Raw genomic sequence first — 17,961 nt, forward strand, 5'->3', positions numbered from 1 at the left:
GGAAAGGCTCTTAGCTTTTCCCCATTGAAGATGGTATTTGCTGTGGGTTTTTCATAGATGGATTTTATGAAATTGAGGAATGTTCCCTCTATCCCTACACTCTGAAGAGTTTTAATCAGGAAAGGTTGCTGTATTTTGTCAAATGCTTTTTCTGCATCAATTGAGAAGACCATATGTTTCTTCTCTCTCCTCTTATTAATGTGTTCTATCACATTGATTAATTTGTGAATGTTGAACCACACTTGCATCCCAGAGGTAAAACCCACTTGGTCATGGTGGATGATCCTTTTAATGAATTGTTGAATACTATTAGCTGGGATTTTATTGAGAATTTTGGAATCCATATTCATCAGGGATATCAGTCTGAAATTCTCCTTTTTGATGGGGTCTTTGCCTGGTTTGGGGATTAAGGTAATACTGGCCTCATAGAATGAGTCTGGAAGCTTTCCTTCTGTTTCTGTTTTTTGAAACAGCTTCAGGAGAATAGGTATTATTTCTTCTTTGAATGTTTGGTAATTCCCCAGGGAATCCATCAGGCCCTGGACTCTTGTTTTTTGGGAGGATTTTGATCACCGCTTCAATCTTGTTACTGGTTATTGGCCTATTCAGGTTGTCACTTTCTTCCTGTTTCAGTCTTTGTAGTTTACAGGTTTCCAGGAAGGCATCCATTTCTTCCACGTTGCTCAATTTATTGGCATATAGTTGTTGATAATAATTTCTAATAATTGTTTCTATTTCCTTGGTGTTAGTTGTGATCTCACCCTTTTCATTCATAATTTTATTAATTTGGGTCCTTTCTCTTTTCTTTTGGATAAGTCTGGCCAGAGGTTTATCGATCTTAATAATTCCTTCAAAGAACCAGCTTCTAGTTTTGTTGATCTGATCTACTGTGTTTCTGGTTTCTAATTCATTGATCTCTGCTCTAATCTTAATTATTTCTCTTCTAATGCGTGGCTTAGGCATCGTTTGTTGCCTTTTCTCCAGTTCTTTAAGGTATAAAGTTAGTTGGTGAATTCGGGATTTTTCTATTTTATTGAGTGAGGCTTGGATGGCTATGTATTTCCCCCTTAGGACCGCCTTTGCAGTATCCCATAGGTTTTGGACCAATGTGTTTTCATTCTCATTGGTTTCCATGAATTGTTTAAGTTCTTCTTTGATTTCCTAGTTGACCCAAACATTCTTGAGCAGAGTGGTCTTTAGCTTCCAAGTGTTTGAATTTCTTCCAAATTTTATCTTGTGATTGAGTTCCAGTTTTAAAGCATTGTGGTCTGAGAATATGCAGGGAATAATCTCAATCTTTTGGTAACGGTTGAGACCTGATTTTTCACCCAGTATGTATTCTATTCTGGAGAAAGTTCCACGTGCGCTCGAGAATAATGAGTATTCTGTTGTTTTAGGGTGGAATGTTCTGTATATATCTATGAGGTCCATCTGGTCCAGTGTGTCAATCAAAGCTCTTGTTTCTTTGTTGATTTTCTGCTTAGATGATCTGCCTATTGCTGAGAGTGGAGTATTGAGGTCTCCTACAGTTAACTTATTATTATCAATATGACTCTTTATTTTGGTTAACAGTTGGCTTATGTAGTTGGCTGCTCCCATGTTGGGGGTGTAGATATTTACAATTGTTAGATCTTCTTATTGGATAGACCCTTTAAGAATGATATAGTGTCCTTCTGTGTCTCTAACTACAGTCTTTAGCTTAAAATCTAATTTGTCTGATATAAGAATTGCTACCCCAGCTTTCTTTTGAGGTCTGTTGGCATGGAAGATGGATCTCCGTCCTTTCACTTTCAGTCTGGATGTATCTTTAGGTTCAAAATGAGTCTCTTATAGACAGCATATGGATGGGTCCTGTCTTTTTATCCAATCTGCAACCCTGTGCCATTTTATGGGAGCATTTAGGCCATTCATGTTGAGAGTGATTATTGAAAGATATGAATTTATTGTCATCATGTTGCCTGTGAAGTCCTTTTTTCTATAGATTGTCTCTGTAAATTTCTGTTCTATATCACTCTTGGGGTCTTTATCCTTTTATACAACCCCCCCTTAATATTTCTTGCAGGGCCGGCTTAGTGGTCACATATTCTTTCAGTTTCTGCTGGTCTTGGAAGCTCTGCAATTCTCCGTCCATTCTAAATGACAGCCTTGCCAGATAAAGTATTCTTGGCTGCATGTTCTTCTCATTTAGTACCCTGAATATGTCTTGCCAGCCCTTTCTGGCTTGCCAGGTCTCTGTGGATAGGTCTGATGTTATTCTGATGTTCCTCCCTCTGTATGTAAGGAATCTCTTTCCCCTAACTGCCCTTAAGATGGTTCTAAGATTTACAAGTTTTAGTATTACATGTTGGGGCATTGTTCTCTTTTCCTTGATCTTGGGAGGGGTCCTGTCTGCCTCTAGGACATGAAAGTTTGTCTCATTCCCCAGATTAGGGAAGTTCTCAGCTACAGTTTGGTCAAATATATGTTCTAGTCCTCTCTCTCTCCACCCCCTCAGGGATCCCAATAATTCTGACATTGGAAAGTTTCATGGCGTCACTTATTTCTCTAATTCTGTTTTCATGGATTTTGAGGTGTTTCTCCCAGGCCTCCTCTTTTTCCTTCTTTTCTATCAATTGGTCTTCTAGATCACTAATTCATTCTTCTGCCTTGTTTACCCTAGCTGTTAGAGTATCTAGATTAGATTGGATCTTATTGATAGCATTTTTAAGTTCTGCCAGTTCAGCTCTCATTTCTGCCCTTAGAGACTCTATGTTGCCATTAATCAATTTCTCCATTCTAGCTATTGTCTTCATAACTGCTACCCTGAAGTCCATTTCCGACATCTTGGTTATCTCTGTATCCATTTGTAAATCTGTGGCAGAAGTCACAGTCTCTGAGTCTTGACTATTTTGGGGGTTTCTCCTCCTAGTCATTCTGTTGAGGGGTGGTTGAGGGAATGTACAGAGTTCAAATTATTGACCACAACCCAAGCAAGAGGCACCTGTTTTATAGGGACTTTAGGGTTGCCGGCCTCTTGTTCTCCCAGCCTGTCTTCTGGGGGAGGGGTCTGCAGCGCTGTTACTCAGGCAACCCTGTTTGGGCAGAGTTGCCTTGCCCCCTGTGGGGGGGGGGATGGGCTCAGTAAAAACCGGTTTTGGGGGCCTTTTGTTCTCTGGCGGCTTTCCCTGGTGGCTTTCCGTGTCTCTTCCTAGAGTCAGAGCAGAAGAGACTATTTCCAACCCTCTGCCTCAGAGCAGAGAGATCACAGTCTGTTCTTCAGTGAGCTCTCCAGGCCACACTATCTCCGTTTCTGTCTGTGCTGCTAAAAACTGCAGCCTCCTGGGTTATGCGCCTCTCAGCAGCACTCCCAGTCCTCGCCTCCAGGTCAGAGCATGTCTCTGACCTTTGTGCTTTAAAACCGCCAGCCGCCTCCAGTTCACACACGTGCCCCTGCAGCTCCAGGTTTCAGTCCCGGGGGCTGCCCTAAAGTCCTTTTCCACCGGTACTGGTCTGAGTCTGCCCCATCCCCAGCATGGGAAGCTTTTGTGAACCGGTGGTGCAGGATCCCAAAGCCTCCCTCCCCCTTCCATTTACCTTCCAATATCTGCCCACAGAATCACGGCCCCCCACTTCATACCTCAAAACCAACTGCCTGTGATATTCTGTTTGTAGAGATCCAGATATATCTTCTTACATCTCAGGCTGATTTTGTGGGTGTTCAGAGTGGTCTAGTAGATATCCAGCTCAATTCAGGGGACCAGTTGGAATAGGGTCCCCTACTCCTCTGCCATCTTTTCCTCCCCCCCCGCCCCCGTTTAGTGCTATTTTCTGCCAAAGCATAATTGTCAACTTTCAAGTTATTTGTATTACCCTATTTGCCATAAGGACATAAGTATTTCCTTTTAGTTTTAGCACATATCATGGCTTTGAAATATATCAAGGTTTTCAGAAGTATTCCCAAATATTTTAAAATTTTCTAAGGGCAAGTTTTTGTTTTATATTATCAAATAAACCACTTTACTGTTCTGGATTTGAATGTTGACTTGAAGAGATTTGAAGGTAGGTTGTAGCCAGGGTAGACAATAGTTCACCACTTTACCCTGTGGGTTTTTGCATTTCCTTTGCTTTAACATTCATGAATACCTAACTCACTAGAATCTTTTCATTCCTTTCAGGTAAACATATTACCAGATATACAGCATCAGCTTTGCAGAAAAGAAGGATTATGTCAAATAATTAGAAGATTTCCAGGTAATCTTTAGTTTGCTTCCTTATGCATAAACATGTGAGTTATGTAGGCTGCTTCAGCAGATACCAAATAATGAAATCTGAGATATCAGATCCTTATATTTAGTTCCTTGGTCTATCATTCCACTATCACAAATCTCCCAGAATCCACAAGGTTTTGCCCATAGGGAGACCCTGATAAAAAGGAATACAAGCATAGCATTGGTATTCTTTCTTTCAATTTTGCCTTCTAACTTTCTGGGTGAATGTTCCTTTCTTCTTTTGTATTTGTCTTGAAAATTATTGCTGTTTTATTTTAAAAGCAATTATTATAATTATTAAAATACTTCTTAATTATATAAAACAAGGTTTAAAAAAATGTATTTCTTCATGATTAAGTAATTCTGATTTTAACAAATTTGTGTTTCTGCTTTTTGAAATTCCCTCAATTTGTCTGTGTGTTTCAGACAGGATACTGAATGAGTAAATACCATGTCTTGACAACATTAGAAATTTGGGGCAAAAATTACCATCTCATTTTCTAATCGATTCCCAAAGTGAAAAAAAAAAATCAGATGGTCTATGAGTCTTCAGAGATCAAATTATAGCTTACTTTAAAACCCATGAGTGAAAGGGTTCCTCAAATTTCTTGTTTAAAATCCATTTAATGTTAAACAGCTTATGGCCCTAGAAAGTATTTCAGTATATAATTACAATTTAGATCTGCAGAGCTTCAATTCTATTTTAAAAAATTTAACTTGTGTCCTAGTGGGATCAGAAACCTCATGTCCCATAGGGTTTTCCGTGGAGTTTCTGCTTCACACAAAACATATACTACATTGGTACGCCCCATCGTAAAGACTACAGTCTTCTACTGTCATTTCTCAAGGATTAAAATAAAGTAAAAATGAATCAACAACTCAACTTTCAATATAAGGTATTCATCTAAAATTTAAAAATAGCTGTCTAAACTTGGTTTTATAGTTATTATTTTTCTATGGCAATTGTAACTGACTCCATAATCTCTAAGTTTTGTTTCATTTTGTTTCTGTAAACTTCCAGCTGGGTAGTTTTTTATTTTATTAAAAAAAATGTTTTTGTGAGATGCAAGTAAAATAATTATTTCCATTAATATATTATAAGTAAGTATCTAGGGATCCTTTAGGCAATTTGAAGAAAAGAATTTGTTTACATTTTGAACAGAGCCTGCATATTTTTAAAGTATGTTTTTCTTTGTTGCTACTTACATTTCAAAATGATTGATTCAAAACATTAAGTTTCTTTAGCTTTGGAGTCAGCAGAACATGTAGAATCATAGGAATAAAAGCTCATTTATATCCAGAAGTGGGTTACCACTTTAAAAAAATTCCCCAAACAACTCTTACATAAGCTCATATTTTATGTTTTGCTTATCTGCCATTAAGAAGCTTTTAACTGTCTTCTTTTGTTTTAAATATTATTTTTTCCTCAAGAACATCTATAGGTTCTAGACATAATGTAGTCCTTTCTCCACTCTGTCTAGTGTTTCAATTTTCTATTTAGCTCTGTGACTAACAGGATAATTTCACGGAATATATTGCCTTTTAAATAAATAATTTTATTTAAATTTAAAGTTATTAAAATAATTATCATGTTATTTGTCTCTAGCTAAAGATAATTTTCTTAGATGTGTAGCTTTAGAGGACAGCATATAGGCCACAGGATTATTTTCTGATTTAAGCTTTGTATACAATAGATTTTGTTGTAGACTGTTGCTACGAATATATACTATGTGGTATAAACTCAGTATTCACAAGATTAAAAACATTCTATTCATTATGAATATTGAATATTTAATATTGACTACAGATTAGATAGCAACATGTTAGTACCTAAATATATACTATTATTAAAGAGGTAAGATAAGCAAACTACTTTATAATTGAGCCATTTTATTTAAAACCAAATGGACTGTGCCATTTTAGGCTGTGTTTCATTTGGAGGTAGACAAGACACAAATTTTTGAAACCAGGGATTTTAGCTCTGCCACCTATTAGCTCTGTGATTCAGAAGTGGTTAGTTTTTCTGTTTGCTTTTTTAATCTATAAAGTGAGGCTAATGAAACCCATTTCATAAGTTAAATTTTAAAAACATAGTAGATCCTATATATATATATATGTGTGTGTGTGTGTGTGTAATTGGATTTGAAAAATAAAGCATATTATATATTATACCTGGGGTGCCTGGGTGGCTCAGTCATTAAGCGTCTGCCTTCAGCTCAGGTCATGATCCCAGGGTCCACAGATTGAACCCCGAATAGGGCTCCCTGCTCTTTGGGAAGCCTGCTTCTCCCTCTCCCACTCCTCCTGCTTGTGTTCCCTCCTTTGCTGTGTCTTTCTCTGTCAAATAAATAAATAAAATCTTAACAAAAATTAAATATATATATATATATATTATACCTAACACATAGTGCTCCAACAATGTCATCCTAGATTCAAAACATCAAGCAACAGGACTCACAAAATTTAATATTTTTTCTCTTTATATGATTGATTATCACTATGGTTTTATGTTTCTGGCAAAAACTGTGAGTATGTTTCTGGCAAAAACTGTGAAGGGTTTGAGATTTCACCCTATTTCCAAGCTCACAAGTCTGCCTGCCACTGTTTCCCAGGGCACAGGCAGAAGACATGAGACTCTTGGGTCAGAGACAAACAGCTCTATTATTTACAGCAATAGTGGTAGGCAGACTACCAGCATTTGCACTGGTTTACTGAATCCCAGTTCCCACAGGGTGATGAGAAGTGGGCTAGGTGACACTTGTATACTTAGTGGTTTGCGTTTCAGTAGACGAGCTCTGAGCTTAGGGAGTTAGAATGTTTTATAATGGGCAGTGAGCATGCCTGCCCTTTGCTCCGGAGAGAGACATTATTTTTGTTATACTGGACAAAACCTTCTCTTTGCTCCAGAGCAAGACATAATCTATATTTTTCAAGGCTATCTGCTATATAAATATCTTTGAAAAGATAGTTCAGAACAAAGATTGTCTGTGGCTCTGTTTGCAAAATGTACAGAAATGTAAAAATTGCCTGGAGAAGTGTCTCCCAATAGTTTCAGAGAAGAATACCTGACAAGTTCTAGCTCTGAAGCTTAATCAATGTATAATTCTGAGCAAGATTTAAAGCCTACTGGTGCTTCAGTTTCCTTGTCTATAAACATGCAAAGTTTGGCAAGGATTAATAATGTTGAGATTCCATGATTCCACTGTGCATTTTTTTCATGCGGACATGCTGTCCCAGGCTTTATCTTAAGCAGTGGGTGGAGACAGCAATGCTAAGAGTGGAGGGTGGATCATACTGGTAAACATGGTTGGGACCGTGCATGTGTAGCAGGACAGAGTTTGGGCCAGAGGTAGAGGAGTGTTTGAAGACAGCATGTGAGATTAACACAGTCTGTTCCGTTCCATCGCCAAGCTGAGTGTACCTGCCATTAGACTTGTGACTCACTTTGAAAGGCACAAATCCATGGAATTTTTACTGGCTAACACAGAGATTTATTTTTACCTTGCCATTTAATGCTTTGCCTTTTGAAAAAAAAAAAAAAAACAGTTTCATAACTTTAGTTGGCCCAAATTCTGGCTAATGGTTTTTGTTGCTTTTTAGTAACTTTGTTTTTTAGGTAAAAAAGATTTCTTTCCCATATTTGAGATATAAATATAAAACAAGACATCAGAAAATGGTTTTACTTGAGTTGTGAGTTGTTGTTTTTGTTCTTTTTTATGCAGTATCATCATCCAACAAGCCCTGGTTAGAAGTGTGCCAAATTTGGGGGCATTACTCATTCTTTCCAGTAGTTTTATCTTAGCTCTCAGCATTGGCTTTCACGTGAAGCTTGAAATGTACCCAGACTTGATGCATAGGAAGCATTTTGAACACTTTAGGATCTGTATCCTCATTTTTATAATAAAATGTGGGTATATGAAGACAAAGGAAAACAATAAAAAAAATCTTTTGTTGTATCTAAAGAAGACTGGACTTTAAAAAATTATAGATGTTTCCTATCAAGTATAAAACGTATCTTTAAAATAACATAATTGAAATTATTTTTAAGCATTGATCAATAAGAGTTATTTATCTCACATGGCACTGATGATTGTTTTTCATATCTCAGGTCTAAAAATTCCTATTTGTTATATGATGTCAGCGAAATATTGTCAGGGAATTGGGTAGCTTAGCTTGGATTTAAACAAAGCAATATGGAAATTTGCCAATGCCTAATATCATTTCAGGATTTTTGTTGCTTTCTTTTTTTTTTTTTTCCTCCCCTCTGCTATATTCTCCTTCAAACAAGTCTACAAGCCATTGTTAAGGACTGGGGACTTGTCTCTACAAGGCAATCAGGCAAACTTTCAGAGAAGGCCAGCTTGCTTGTTCTTTGTCCTCTCAAATGCTGACATCCTCTCTCTGTGTCTCCTGTGTGTTCCTTCATGTTTCTGTCTTTCCAAAGACTTCCACCTCCTGTCCCACCCATGATTATATCCTTTATGCAAAACATTCTTTCCCCAAATAAAACTCATCTCTTTAGTATGACTGACTTCAGCTAGGTGATAGCAGAAAATAAGCTGATGGAACTAATTCAGACTAAATTACACCCTCACGCCAGTCATAAGCCTCTTAGATGTATTTGCATTTTTATAAAAGAAGCTTTCAAACCCAATGAATTTCTAATTGGTAGAATTTCTGGAAGTACATTCAAATTCTCATTCAGTTCATCGGCAAGCTGTCCACTTCCAAAGCTACTTGGATCCACCTACTTTATCTCTACCATGACCAGTCTAGTTCAAGCCAGCATTCTCTCATACTCTTCCCCCTTCCTTTCTTGTCCGGAAAAATCCACTCCATTACTGAGACTCCAGCCAGAGTTATCTTTCCCCCATCTCTTTCATAAATAAAGCAAGTTTATTAGACCTCCTCATAGCAGTCTGCCTAGGGACGAAACAATGAGGTCCAGCTCTCTGATGCTCTGACTTGATCCAAAGTTAGATTTTAGAACAGAAGTCACACACCCAAATGTTGTCAGGGACCTGGGATGTGACTTAAATAAATTCATAGCAAATTCAGAAGCTTGAGAGGTCAGATAACCTACACATTTTCAGATTTGGCCTGACATCAAATTTATAGACTCTTTAACATAAGCCATTTGGTCTCCAAGAAGAGAAGAGGAGGTGAAGACGTGGGAACGTACAAGGCAGTATACCACATGGCATCACCCAGATGTACCTCAGCAATGTTGCAATATGAAAAACTTAGGGAAAATTCCCTCATGTTTCTCATCCCTGTAAAATTCAGTTACCACTGAGATTCAGATCCCACCCAGTGGTCCTTCTCCCACCTCCTTATCCCTATACTTCTCTATATTCCTTCCCCTCAGAATTTTCCTAAACCCTTTCCTAAACCCTTGGTAACTCCAGCTTTCATTTTCCCTACAAAACAGTAACTTTACTAACCCCTGAGAATAATGATGCTGGGTTTTCTGTTAAAACCTTAATCTCTGCAGTTGGGAGGGATCATCAGAGTCTCTTCGCTACTCCTTCTCACTGTCATCTACCAACATCCAGATCATTCATAATATTCCACAAGGAAATTGTCACTCAGGTTCACTTCTTCCTCTCCACTTAAAATCTGCCATCAATCCTGTCAGTTTGTTGCCCATACTGATGACCTTCATCCTCCTAACCTCACAGCTCTTTGATGTCATCAAATCCATGACCTTCATTTCTCATCAACTTCAGTGTCCAACTTTGGTAGCCTTGCTTGGTACCTTGCGCCACCCAGCACTACCCCATCTTTGAAAGCTTACTAATTCATGACTTTATAATCAGTCTTTATGGCATTTTCACTTCTTCAATGCCAGAAGCTGGAACCTCAAATGACACATTTAGTGCTCTTAATTCTGCTACTTTCTCTGTCAGCCATTTTTGGTCATAATTCCTTTCTTACCAAGCCTGGACCACTTAGTCTGCCACTTGAAATATTTCCCTACAAGCACTTGGCAACATTTGTATTTTTCTTCCGCACCAGCCCTTAAGCCACCAATTATAGAAAAATCCCACAACCTGACTTCGCTGCTTCTACACAACAGACACTGGAGGAAAATATGAGTTTGCTGTTTTTTGTTTGTTTGTTTTTATCCTGAGGATGTCTGCCTCACTTGCTAAAATGGAAAGAAAAATCATACTACTTTGCAGTTGTCAGCTCAACCACCACCACCACCACAGCTGGCTTGTGGCCCCTTGAAGCAGCCTATCCTAATTTCTCTCTAAAATACGTATGAGAACACAAACAAAAAAAATGAAGAACTATGCCTAGCACTTGCATTATAGATATAGGAGGAACTTCCATGCCTCCTAAGGCTGATGGAAGTAAGTTGTAGTTCTTAATGCTCTGTTCAATTCTCTGTAGGTAGAGAAGACCCTCTCCCTCCTTGGTCAGGGTATAAGCAGAATGTGCTGAGGGTGTGATGGGGTTTGTAAAAGAATGCCTGCTGCAGTTTTAGCCAGCCATCATTTGGGCTAAACAAGTTAGATACCAGCATGGAGCTTAATCTGTCATTCAGCTGTAGGTCCCAGAAAAGTCAAGTGGTGAGACAAGGACACATTCCTTCCAAATTGAGCATATTGTTTTTAAAATGAAGAAAGTATAAAGAAGAAAATAAATATCCTGAATTCACCAACCCAGAAATAATGACTAGGAACATTTTTGTGTATTTTGTTACTCAAGAGTACTTTCCAAGTGAAGTCAATTTTTGGAGATCGACACTTTCTTTCCTCTGTGTTCCTATTGTACCTGTAACAACCTCCATTATAGCCAAGTCACATGGTATCTTAGATGTATTTGTATGTGTTTGTCCTCCCACAAGGACTGAGTCTCCCTGAGGGCAGGACTTTATTTTTCACTTCTCAAGTTCAGTGCATGGTCATAGCTCCTGGTACATAACAGCCAATCTAGTATTTTTAAATGAAAGACCAGAGAGGATGTTAATGGAAGGGATCAGGGTTGTGGAAGGAGAGCCCTACCCAGCATCAGAGGGTCTTGGCAAAGCTTGGATGGATTCATCCATTTACCTATTGCAAGCTGAATGTTGAGTTGATGCTTTGAGGCAAAGAACAGGGGCAGGCAAATTCGAAAATACTGTCGCATTCCTCTAAGATAGAATTACCCATTTTAAGTAAGAAGGTATTTGCACTTATGAAAGTACTAGAGAACTGATATACTATTACATATATGCAAGGCAGAAAGATACCAATAATTTACATAAGGTAGTTTCAACTTCTAGGTGATTACCATTGCAGACAAAAGACTCATGACCTTAGTGCTTTCTAAAAGAACAAGGTTAACATTTTCTTGCCCAGTTGATTGATCATTCATGCAGCCCAGACATGGACATATACTTCCCTTAGATAGGCTCCTATTTTTGTACCACTTCAACTCAAAGGTCTTTAAATATTTGTTCACCATTTCTTTAGAGGAGAAGCTAAGTGCTGACTGCCAGAAGGATGGAGTAGGAAGATAGTAGTGAAGATACGCTCTCTTTCCTACCCAGTACTGTTTTAGTACTTCTTACAGATTAATGGTTCTACATTCAGAGCAGAGGAAATCCAATACTTCTTGCTGACTATTGTGCTTCAGAACTTTTTCTCGGTGGATCCTGTGAAAGCCAGGGTGTCTGAGATATGTCCAGAAAACCTAAATCAGAAAAAAAGAGCATTTATCTAGATTGCAGTGAATGTTACGTGGATTAATCCCAGAAACCCTATTTAACAAAGAAATGGAACTGTTTTGATTGATAATGGGTAGGATCCTACTCTCTTCATCCTTTCCTTTGCTCTTGTTTTTTCATCCTCTTGGTGGCCCCTAGAAGCAACTTCCTGACACCTACCTGACCCCAGCAAGAGTTCAGTCTGGGAATCATGGCTTTAGATAAGGAACTTTAGAATAGAGAGAGTTAATATCAGTGGGTGCAGAAAATATGGTCATGATTCTATTTGTCCAAATAGAAAGCTAGAAATGTTCTTCTCTTTCCTTCCTGTATCCTGTTCAGGTTTTTGGCCACTTATGAGAGGGAAGTTAATGAAAACAGAAATAAAATTTTTAGAATAATCAGACATGCGTTTTTTAAATACCTTTTACCTTTTCCTTTCATTATGCCTTTATAACATTAGTAAGATACATTCATTATGAAAAGATTAGAAAATACAAACAAAAAGAAAGAAAAATGTAAATGGAGTGCAGTTATATAGTTTTTCATACCCTCCCTATTAATATACAATTTTTACATACTAGAGTAATAGACACTTCAAGTGTGAACAAATTATGGCATATTTATCAGTGGAAAACTTAAAGATATTTAAAATGATGGAAATCTACATTTATTGGCACAGAAAAATGTCTATATCGTTGAGTTAAAAATAAAAGCAAGAAGAGTAATCCCTGTACATGCTATACATAATCTACTTTATATTATTTTATGTTTGCCTATGTATACAATATCCACATATAAAATGTATATTAACAATGTTTTGTCTTAAAAATATATTCTTACATATAAATATACATATATATTTTTTAAAGATTTTATTTATTTATTTGTCAGAGAGAGAGCACAAGCAGGGGGGAGCGGCAGGCAGAGGGAGAGGGAGAAGCAGACTCCCCGCTGAGCAGGGAGCCCGATGTGGGACTCGATCCCAGGAGCCTGGGATCATGAGCCGAAGGCAGACGCTTAACCAACTGAGCCACCCAGCCGTCGCATTAACATACATATATTAATTCATTCAGTACTCACAATTTCTCCATAAAGGAGATACTATTATTTCTCTTTTACTCAAGTGTAGAGAAATTAGGTACATTTCCCAGGATCACACATCTAACAAGTGGTATATGCACATAGGCACTATGAGTCTGGATCCTGCTTTCTTAACGACCTCACTCTGCCCAGCTCCTCAGCATGGTATTCAAGACCCCCAAGGGCTGAGGCAGTCTACACTCCTGCCAGGTCTCCCATTATTCCCTCAACCTAACTCTGCTCAAGCCAAGCTCCTCCTTCCGCTGTCCTTTCAACAGCACACTTAACTGTCCTCTCCTCTTCCTGCCTTTACCCTAATGACCTCATTTGAACTTGATCAGCTCTTTTAAAGACCTTTTTTTCCAAATACAGTCACATTCTGAGGTACTGGGGCTTAGGACTTCAACATATGAATTTCGAGGGGACACAATTCAACTCGTAACAGCCAGAGATGGGTGGAGGAGGCAAGGAGCTGTGATTGGCTGTTCACCAGATCCATATGCAGAGAGGAGAACAGATCCCCAAGGGAAGAAAGAGATATTGGACAGACAAAAACAACTTGATTGGTTATGATAAAGTCCACTGAATTCTTTAGGTAGAAAAAACCCATATCCCTGTCCCCCATGCAAATCATTTTGAAGTGAGAAAATAGTTATCTTCCTTCTCTTCAGCACCCAGAGCCAGATCCTGTCCATTGGGTACCCAAGTGCCCTTCTGCTGGCCTGTATGTGGCTTTGTCTTTCTGCACCCTGCTTAGTTCTAACTTCCTGCCTCAAAGCCCAGTTCTCACACGTTCTCAGACCTTCTCTGCTCTCCAGAGCCAACTGATTTAATAAATTAATTAGTGCTGCTATGCTCTCCTGTCTCAAATGTACTTTTTTCCCCCACAGGACATACTTCAACCCAAATGAATAATTCTATTGGTAAGAATTTTAGACACCATTGTAGACCAGTCAGAATCTCATGGAAACTCCCGAATCATGCAAATGGACAATCACCTACACAGTCTGACCTAACCATAAAATTTACCGCTCTGCCTGTGAGACGTAAATCTCTAAGTTAACTAATTGCAGCCAAAATCAAGTGGAGGTTTTTAGAAACTGATAGCATAGCCTTGCTCCATTTCCTTGAACATGGGGAAAAAATATCTGCTGTTTAGTATATAGTTTGTTAGTTGGCACCTACAGAATTCTTCCTTCCACTTGGCATTTCTTCAAAAGTAAGAAACAAGCTTGTCAGTGTGCCTAATAGTGCTTCATGCCTGGCCACTGGCAAGATGTAGGGGAAGGGCAGTGGTGGCCAGTGGCCCTGGGATATGTGGATGAGGGTGAGCCTTAGGAGACTCACTTTGTCATCTTGTCTTTGGGAGGAGCTGGACCGAGATCACTGACCCACAATTGTCCTTTGCTCTTTGTCACTCATGGCTTTACACTTTGCACATTTGGCATTAGGCCAGTTTGAAAGGGACAGCATATCCACTTTTCAGTAAACATTTGGCAGCTCGTTGACTTCTCTGAAGTCTTGCTAAAGACCAGCTAGCTGAGGGATCCCTCTACTCTTTGGTAGGGCAAGTTTGGTAAATCTTTACTGGTTTGCGACCTCCATACTTCATGCCACCATGTAGGTGTCTCTATTTCACTTGGAGTTTGTTATCTTCTGCCAAATACTGTTACATACCAGAGACAACATTGCATAGCACACTTATAATATGTACAATTTTGATTATTATGATCCATTGATTTTCAATGGATCATAAAGGAAGAGGTGGTAAGAGCGATAATCCCTTTTGTTGTCTAAATCTCTATGGCAGGCCCCTATTTACTTATTTTGATGATAAAATAGGCCACTAGCACTGCATCTAAACAATGCCAAAAAACTCATTAAGCTTTGAAGAACCTCAAACAATAAAACTGGGGGTTTTTCGCATTACATAATGAAAACTCAGTAAACTATATTTATACTTCATGGATTTGGTTCTTCTGTCATCCCAACCTGCATTTATTAATCAGTAGTTTTATATCTTTTTATGTATACACACATTCCATGACTTAGTATGTAGTCTGCTAAAATAAACTATACTATGTTTGTTGTCATTTTCAACAATTACATCACCCAAGCAGTGATTTTGATATTTTCCCCACCTCAGTTCTTCCTGAGCCACTGTATTTGTAACAAAAATATTAGTGGTGAATCTGAAGTCTTAATAAGATGCCTGAAAAATGTAACTTGCTTCAAAATAGATAAAAAAGTTCTTACAGAAGTAGCCAAACTCTTTATTTTTAAGCGATCAGGGGCTGAACTATTTGGGGATTACAGGAGCTGGATTAAGAAGGTTGCAGAAAAAAATCAGGTTCAAGGCTTTAGCTGCTAAAATGGTGAAAATTCATTCTGACAGTTTCATACTTGATTTGTGAGTAAACTCAATAAGCAAAGGAGAACTATACTATAATTTTGATTCATTTATCTATACATTTTTAAATCTATCTAGGTAAGTGAATATAAATATAAATATGTTAACATATACATTTGATTTTTATATTAATTAAATCTATCAAGAAAGAGTGTGTGTGTTTGTGTGTATGTGTTTGGTGTTGGAGAATATAATGTGTGGAACTTCAAAATAATCTCTCTTCCAGTCTCCTTTTGGTGGTAGAAATAGATATTGAACAACAAAATTGCAAGTGTTATGAAAGAAAAGCTTTGTTAGTAAGTTTGCTCTGCTCATATCTTTGTTCATTCATTTTCATGGAAGTCTAGAACCATGAGCTGACTTTTGATTTGCAAGATATCATCAACATTTGGAAATAAAAGCCAGTAAAGTGATGCATTACTTTAATGCACACAGCTTCAGAAAGGGTATGTTATAGAACACATTATTCATGGGAAGATGCTTCTTGTTTTGACCAGTCTCTTGAATTTCTCATTGTAACCATAATAATTAATAATACAATTTATTAGGACCAATATATTTTAACAAGCATTTAATGTCTTCCAATATGACACATCCTGCTGAAAAATATATTGATAAAGACCTAAAATGAGAGTTGCAGCAAGCTACATACGAAGTCAAATACGTTTATTTTCCTAAGTAGAATCTTAGAAACCTTCATTTGGAGTTGAAGTTGTGATTGGAAAGGATACATATCTTGGCAGAACTATAATTAAGTGAGTGAATGGGGTAGTTTTGTAAGCTGTTTTACTCTTTGATGATGGGTTGGGTGTGCTTCTGTCTGGGAAAGAAGCATAGACTCTATTATATAGTAAACCCCATTCAAATACTCTGATTCATTACACCAGGAACTTTTGAGACCATTTTCTTTAAATTTCTCTTAGCACCATCTATTGGTAAAATAATGTAACTTTCTTTTCTTCTGAGTCATTTTAACTAACGACCTCATAGAGTCATAGCAACAGTACAACCCCAGTGTTAGTCATTTCACGAGAAAATATGTAGCGTATCAAAGGGTCAACTTACCCCAAAGAGGACAAAAGTAGGTGATTCGTTCGCATCCACTGAGAGGGCCTTTTGAAGGCCCATTTTGCCTCACCCATTTCTGAGCATCTGTAAGAAAGCTTGTACTGGTAAGAATTCTAGCCTTCTACCGAGTGAAGGCAGAGTCAGGAATCCTATGGTCCAAGTGTGAGAAGACCCGAATTCCAGTTCCACCCAACTGCTAACTATAGTTTGTGACTCTGGGAGAAGTATTTAGTCCATTTGTGCCTCTTTTCTAGGCGTGTGAAATAGGAACAATTATACTGACCATTCTATTCTCATAGATTTGTCATGAAAATGCCTTATAAAAGAATACATATTGTAAATCTATAAAAGTAATATGTAAGGCATTATTTCTATATTACTCAGGATGTCCATGAATTGACTTGGAAAGGAAAATTAAATGAGGCTTTCAATTTTCCACTTTGACATAAAAGTGTCACAATAACATATATTGTTCTTTTTGGACACATTCTGAGATGGAAAGAAGTAGGCAAGAATTACCTAGAGTGAGAGATTGAATATAGAAAGTCATCAGAAAATAAGTACTAAGTTTTGGTTTGTTTTGTAGATAATTATAGTAGGGCTTCTTGGTTTACGGCACAGAATTATTTTATATATAAATTACCCTAAAATAAGAACAGGAGGTAACATTAAATTTTTATTATATGTCAGACACTGTCAAGCACTTTACATTTTCTTATGTCTCTATAACTATCTATGGGGCAGATACTGTCATAACTCCTTTAGATACAGAAATGGAAGCTCCAAGAACCTCTGGGAACCATAACTAGAAAGAAGCAGATCTATATCCAAAGTACTATATTATACCCCTTTTAATAAACTTGAGCCACTATACTGTATTTTAAGCTTGTTTTATAATATGAGAAAATAAGAAAGGAGCTATTTAAGAAAGCTAATACCTGGGCCTAATGAGAAATTGAACTTGTTTACCCATTTTATGATGATAATGATTATTCTTTCATCAACCAAAATAACCCTTTTAATTTCTTATTTATCATAATATTCACATATAAGCAGATGTTATGTGAATTTGCACAAGCAAAATATTGTTTGTTTTGTTGTTTTAGTCTTTAAATAGGGAACTCAATAGCAGATGGAAATTGCCAGCCCTGGGTAGTGAGCAACTTGGGTCCTCGGCACTTACTGTCATTCCCTCTTGAGAGTCTTCTTGACGTTTCTTCTGTTACCTCTTTTCTGATGTGCCCACTCTAGGCTCTGCTACCCAAACCATCTACAACCTTTCAAGGCAGAGTAAAAATTTACCACCATGAACCTCATACTGCAGCCCTATGCCTGGGGTTAGGGGTGATTTAAGTGTGGGCATAGCCACCAGGCTCAGGTCTAGGCCTTTGGGATTCTAGGAACCATCTTGGGCCACTTAGAAGGGCCAAGAATTAGTCCTGGCTTTTTGAAGCTGC

The 17,961-nt window shown here is 37.8% G+C and overlaps 1 protein-coding gene across 1 annotated transcript in view; it reads left to right on the forward strand.

Moving 5' to 3' along the window:
• Positions 1-17,961, forward strand: part of CPED1 (cadherin like and PC-esterase domain containing 1) — a 265,972-nt gene that overhangs the window by 64,403 nt on the left and 183,608 nt on the right. The window contains exon 4 of the mRNA XM_021699370.1: positions 4,155-4,230. Coding sequence (XP_021555045.1) covers positions 4,155-4,230 — 76 coding nt within the window. The remainder of the gene's footprint in view (positions 1-4,154; positions 4,231-17,961) is intronic.

The sequence above is a fragment of the Neomonachus schauinslandi genome, chromosome 12 (assembly GCF_002201575.2).
Source record: "Neomonachus schauinslandi chromosome 12, ASM220157v2, whole genome shotgun sequence".
Lineage (NCBI taxonomy): Eukaryota > Metazoa > Chordata > Mammalia > Carnivora > Phocidae > Neomonachus > Neomonachus schauinslandi.